The sequence below is a fragment of the Lolium rigidum genome, chromosome 1 (genome assembly GCF_022539505.1).
Source record: "Lolium rigidum isolate FL_2022 chromosome 1, APGP_CSIRO_Lrig_0.1, whole genome shotgun sequence".
NCBI lineage: Eukaryota > Viridiplantae > Streptophyta > Magnoliopsida > Poales > Poaceae > Lolium > Lolium rigidum.
The window spans coordinates 196686779-196693681 of NC_061508.1; the positions used below are offsets into that span (position 1 = coordinate 196686779).

General features: G+C 42.3%; 1 protein-coding gene across 1 annotated transcript; it reads right to left on the minus strand.

The window, feature by feature from the left end:
- Positions 1-717: 717 nt before the first annotated feature.
- Positions 718-2192, minus strand: LOC124687483 (S-norcoclaurine synthase 1-like). The gene is made up of 2 exons (XM_047221266.1): positions 1641-2192; positions 718-1548 (listed from the first exon to the last, which is right to left on the minus strand). Exons 1-2 carry the CDS (start codon positions 2156-2158, stop codon positions 978-980), a joined length of 1089 nt encoding a protein of 362 aa, XP_047077222.1. The 5' UTR covers positions 2159-2192; the 3' UTR covers positions 718-977.
- Positions 2193-6903: the final 4711 nt, after the last annotated feature.

Below are 6903 nucleotides of genomic sequence, written 5' to 3' on the forward strand. Positions count from 1 at the left end.
CAATAATATTGAGCAAAGATGATGTTGGAACTTGTAGTACTATTGCCGACAGAAAATGATAGATAATCTGCTTGACATGATCTAGACTTGACATTTCCTTTTTCTGTAACTCTTTGTTTTCTACTACATGTGCAATCCTGGGAAAGGGTACATCCGTCCATGGCAAAAGTAATGTATACTTTATTTTTTCATTTGTTTCTTTGTGTGCTGGGGGGCTGTTTTTTACTATTAGCTATTGTTCGGTTCTAATAATTAATTTGTCTATCCCTTTGTCTTTGGCACTCTTTGGTATCATGTGTTTGCCATTCGAGTGTGTTATATGTTGACACAATCCAAGTGCTCACCATATGGCTCGATCTCCGAAGCATGTTACCACAATACATGTTTGACCCCTCTCATCGAGTTCTGATGGTATTGAAGTTTTCTTATTAACATGTTGTCGGTTCCATCCTCCCCGGTGACATGTTCGAGTGGGAACATTATGAAGTATAGTAGCGACATTGTTGTAATGTAGGTCTATGTTTTGGCTAGATCACGAGTTTGGCCTCCCCTCGACTGGTGATACTGCTTGTTGAAGTGTTGATTAAGAAGGTGTGTTGAAGTGTTAATTAAAAAGGTGTCTTCGTATGTGTTTCACACCATGTGCATTATTAAGAAAATTGTGTCTACCTCATATGGGTACATGAGCATGTGACATTTTGATTGGAGAACCTACAATTTACTATGCATGTTAAAGAGTATATTTTTTTTTCAAACAACGACTACTATTTGTATTTTTAGGCAAATTGCTACCGTTTGATTTTACCACAATATAATTTACATTATGTCGGTTACTTGCTCCATATACAAGTAGGCATGTACATGGTGTATGGTGTAGCGCAAGTATATATATATAGCTTATCGTGACGTCTCTCAGGCCGAATGAACCATGCAGGCCATGGACCCAAGTTTTTCTGTTCTCAGGAACAACAAAAACATCAACTGATCTTCATGGCGTCCATGATCTTTTTGCCGTCAAGCTCGCTGGAGACGACGAGCTTATAAAACTCCTCGTCGCTGATGCTCCTGTACCGCGCCTCCTGGTCTGCGACGATGTCCTCGAGCGGCCCGTACATGGTGCCGTTCTCGCTGCTGTGGAAGGCCGCGATGGACATCCGTTCCTCGCGCGCGTTGACTACCGCTCTGTGCTCGACGCTCTTGTACTTTCCGTTGGTGAACACTTCGATGACGTCCCCGACGTTGGCGAGGAGGGCTCCGGGGAGCGGCATGACGGGGAGCCAGCCGCCGTTCCTCCTGATCTGCAGCCCGGGAACAGAGCTGACCTGCAGCAGCAGCGTCAGCCCGGTGGCATCTGAGTGCGGCGACAGGCCCAGCACTCTGTCCACGTGCGCCTCCGGGCATGGCGGGTAGTAGTTCATCCTCGTGGACTGCGTCGCGGCGAGCCTTGTCATGTCGGAGTGGTCTCGCACGCCCAGGTTCTCCGCCATGACCCGGAGCAGCTCGCAGGCCACCCTCTGCACCTCCGCAGAGTAGCTCTCCAAGCAATTCCTGCAACAACAACACACAAATCGACAGCAGCTATCACAGTTGTGACATCGAATGCAACGTTAGCTGGACGAAAACATGGTGTATGTACTTACTTGAATGTGGAGGGGTGGGATGGCCAAAGGTGGAGGTCGCGGTAGCTGGGTGGCTGAGTGAGAAGGTAGAACATGTCGGCCCAGTCCAGCTTCTGCTCCTCGGAGACGACAAACGCCTGCCCGTACCCCTCAATTCCTCCAGGCTTCTGTGCCAGAGATGTCTTCTCCGCCAGCGGAAGCGCGAAGAATCCCATAATGTTCCTCTTCATCTCCTCCATGGTCTCCTCAGGAATCCCGTGGTTCACGACCTGGAAGAAGCCCCAGTTCTCGCATGCAAAGCGCAGCCTGGCGGCCTCCTCGGCCCTGTGTTCCTGACCCAAGAGCCGGCCGAGGTCGACGACGGGAACATGCTCCTGTTCGTGAGCAGGGGCGTCGGGGAGCAGGTCCACCGTCCTGGGTTGAGGCCGCAGGTAACGGTCGAGGAGGGTGGGCGGGAGATCTTCAGGCCGGGCGGCGAGGTCCTGCACGTTGGGAACGGGCAGCGAGCCGCCCAGGTTCCGAGGCTTGGTGTCTTCCATCAGAACTGATCGATCGATCGAATGTTGTGTTTGCTCTTGCTCGCAGCTCACCCCGTGTGATTTATGTTGCAGGTGAAAGGATGAAAGCCGGCCTACGTGGCTACGCCTTGTTCACTCCGCACGCTGGTGATCGAGATGGACTTGGGAAAGATGAGTGAGATCCAGACGCAAGAGAGGGAGTGGTTCTTTCAAAAGGTTGTTAGATGTCACTATGTCAGATGTGTACTCTTGTCGATCAAGTCTGTAACACACCGTATATCAATATCTATGCTGTACTATAAGGTACGGTGGTTAGTCGTTGGACAGATTAGCGTGTGCGTTGTAATGTGATCAGTCATCAGATCGATGTAAGATCATATCCACTCTTGCTTCAGTGTCCCCTCCAAACTTTACTCAATTAATGTAGACAACCAGTATCTCCTAATATCCCTTTCTGAGCTAACTTACCCTTTAACTTTGGTGGTGAGCGGGGACACCGGAACAAACCTCAGATCAATCTATAAACCCATTCAGGAGTTTTTCCTATATAACAGGGAGCCCACCCAGACAAGTGCGTTTCGCCATCGCACAGACGGTCATAATTTTGGACAGCCATGTCTACACATTTACACCAACATCACTCTCTTTCTATGATCGAATAAGGCACACGCCGTATTTTAAGTCGAACTTTGGCTAAATAAATTAGACTACAATATCTTTCTTATATAGTAATACATAACTGATATTACTAGAATCGTATTGAAAAATACACTTTCTAATGATACCAATTTTATATTAAATATTTTCTATATAAATAGATCAATGGTTGGTCAAAGATAAAACATCAAATATGAGGACGCCTTACTCATTCAAATTGAGGTTGGAGGGAGTAGGTATTTTTCTCTCAATACACAAAATAGGTCTTTTAACAAACAGATATGGCAGCTAGTTAGCTAGAAAGGCATATGGGGCATATAGAACAACACATAATCAAAACAAAATTATAACATGAAAACCTAAAAAAGGTTGATGAAAAACATAGCATCCATGATCTCTGCGAGGAGGTACTCATGAACGCACACGAAGCTTGGACATTGTAGTAGGCCCAAACAACTAGGAAAGGACGACAAACTGATTCATTACAAGTGGTAAATATAGAGTTAGACTGAATTCATCATAAGAGAATGTCATTAATGTAAGAATGGTGAACTACCAATATAGGAAGGCATCACAATAGTTCAAGCCGACCCGACAACACACACTCAAGATGCATAGTAACGACAGGAGTAGAGCACAATGTATGAAAACCGAAATAGTAGCCATGTCAATAGTCTAAACAAACAGATGTTTCAGTTCTTGGAGCTCGTCACTCTGCGGAGGCGCTCCTGTTGTCTCCCCGCATTCTTCATGGACGAATATAGACACTTCATGACCTAAGATAGACACTTCATAGCCGAGTCGCCAATGGAGATGAAAATCAGGTTGTCATTCGCCATCAGCTAAGCCTGGCACACAAACATCAGGAAAATTTTAAAATATGTATGCTAGCCAACAACTTTTTTGAAATTCGTATCTTGCAAAATTTCCATAAGCTTCACATGTTGTAATAAGCTATAAAATATCTCTTGTAACATGTTCAGCCACCTCAATATATAATATTGTGGATACATCACAAACATGCAAGATCCCGAGAATGTGAGAATACTACATTAGTAAGTCTATAACAATTCAAACTTACACCACTAAATTTCACAATAAAGATAGATACAAGGTGACTCTGTGAGATAAAAAAACATAAATGCGGAACCCAAGTATCACCAGATGGACAAAGTTAAATTCATTAGATCAAAATGCGAGTAGTGCTCAATTTGAATCTAGTATAAACTCATTTTTTCTCTCGAGATAATAGGATATGCCAACTTTATGATTTGTTGTCTGAAATATTAAATTACTATTTGTAGACAAAAAAAAGTTATAACTACAAAATATGTTGGGTCTCAATAGCTGAACGTCACATATGTATTAAACATGTTGAGAGGCATGAACAATAGTTATGTGTGTAGAGATATAATCTGAAAGCTATCATCTTTCTCTATAACAAAAGTACCATCAAAGTCTCGCACTACAATAATGCATATCTAAGAATCTAAGTAGAAAAGGAACTTCAAAAACATAGAAAATGTATGCATTGGTCTATCCTCTAGTAGGTCGCCACTATAGGCATAATAACATCCGATTATTGTTGAATATGGCTATCTAGATAAATTTAGTAATCAGGAAGCGGCATGTTCTAATGGCCATACTGGAATCGTACGTGAAGTATCCAACAAAGGGAAACAAATTCACCGCTATCTAGCTAAGTGATGCATCTCAAGCTAAGCTCTACAAACTAAACTTCAAGCACCACATGTAAAGGCCCATCAAACTGCACAACAAACCTTTTTAAATTGGAGTAATTAACTACAAATCATCAATCGAAATATGCCACAATACCTGATGGCTCTCCCACCTCCACCCAACAGCTATGGCGGAAACCATGGCGAGCTCACCTTTGGCACCATCTAGATCATCTTCTATGATGGATCAGATGATGTAACGAGTGGATCCCTTCTCTGATCCATCCTCCATCGCTCACAGGTTGGATTTCACACCTGGTCATGCCTTTCGCACCAAGGTTCGTGATTCTTTTGCCACTTCATTTCAACCCTATCTCATCTTCCAATGGATTTTCTCTCGTGGTTGATGCAAGTAAAATGCATACATGAACTTTATTCTTTATTAGAATGAATTCCCACATATTTGCAACATATATGATGATAATATCATATTTTATATTTATTTGTGGATTTACCAATGATCCCCTTTATTTGGTTTATAACTCTGCAGAACATGAATTCTTGTTTCGTGTATTTTTCACTTTCAGAGACCTATACGGAGTCAAATTGAGCTAGGGTTTCTGGAGGGTCATTTTTTTACATCGGGAGAAGCAACCTAGGTCCTGGAAGCACACCTGGAGAGGCATGAGGCCCAAAAGAGGCCAGGTGGGGCGCCCAGACAAGTAGGGCGCGCCACGCAGGCTCTTTTGGCCATCGATCGTCCAAATCGCTTGATTCTTTCGCCCACCGACGTATTTTGACCTAAAAATAACTATATATATGGCCCCCAAGGATTCTCGGGAGGAGAGCGCCACAGAAAGATAGAAACATGAAAACAGAGGCTACAACAGCGAAGATTGTAGGGGAAACTCCACCGGAGCCACCACCGGAGGGATCTCCACCTTCTCCAACGTCTTCCTCATCATCACCATGATCAAGAGAGAGTAGTCCACCTCTAGACAACGGGTTTGTGGCAGTAGCTTGATCTATTTCTCTCATGTTCTTCATACTTCATAGTGCCATATGAGCTGCCCAACATGATTAGGGTCATATTTATAATACCTATGTCGTGAATCTTTATTCTATGATACGATACTATGAGATTTTGCTATACTTTGTATAAGATGTATTGATATATGGATATTATGTACCCCGTTCTTAAGTATTGGTTTTGATTCAACTTGTATGCAAGAACGTGTGTGTTAGATGGAATAGCATGGTTTTAGTGATTGAATGGTGATAACAAATTCATGATCTATTATGGGTTTGCCTTTTCTTTTGCTATCTCACTAGGGATAAAGTGAATGCATGGGCTATGTTCATTATGTGACAAAATTAATGATCTTGTTTGTTCAAGGTAGCATATTTGATATTCAAACATCATGTCAAAGTACTTATGGCAATACTATGTAAATTCTTGATACAAGATTGCTTGAATTCCAATCTTGTGAAGTATAAGAGAGATGTGTTGCATCATCTCTATGTTAGGACGTATTGCCCAAATAGATGCTTATCTTATACATGTTAAAGTTATTTTCTACATATCTCATTGATGAATTGTTATTGTCTACTACAACTTAAAAGACAGAATAGTCTAGTGAACCCATGAATCCCGGTCTAATTTTAATCATAAGAAACACCTTTTCATCACTTTATTTGCAATACTATTTTAATCCGAAAATACGAAAATACTTTTCTTTCTTATTTGCACTAAAAAAACCTAAAACAAACAAACCTTTTCGATTTTATTTAGTTTATTTCAGTTGTTTAGTTTACTTTCATTTAGTTACTATTTTATTTACTTTTACTTACATGAAACCTTGTGCTTGACAACCACACGGTGGAGTTGGGGACACAAGAATTTATTTTATTTTGCAGGATTGCTATAAGAAGAGAGAGGGGGACAACTCTTTACGCCATTCCCCGAGAGTTTGATATGAACCCCCGAGTCACCCTTGTGGGGAAAATACTCTGCTGACACAAAACTTTGCACTTGGAGTCCCAACGTCATCAGTGGTATCTTTCAGTCGAGCCTCGTTTGATCTATCATGCAAAAATCAAAGAAATCCCGTATGGATCTCTGCATTACATGCCGCGACAAAATCGAGGTAACCATGTACAAGGTAATAATCCCCTTTTCTGGCGCTAATCTGATTCCCATTGGATCACAAAATATATTGAGATCGTTAGATCTGGTTTTGATCGAGAAAATAGGGCCACGTTGGCCGGAAGTAGAGGGATTTCAATTTCAAATCATAGTGCCAATGAAAATTGTTCATCTGTGGTGCCAGATACTGCACGGCCCAATGCTAGCCTAATTGCATCTGCAACCAAATCCCTTGGTAGCCCATCTATGACTCAATTTTGAGCCCACACTTTCCCTCCGACTTG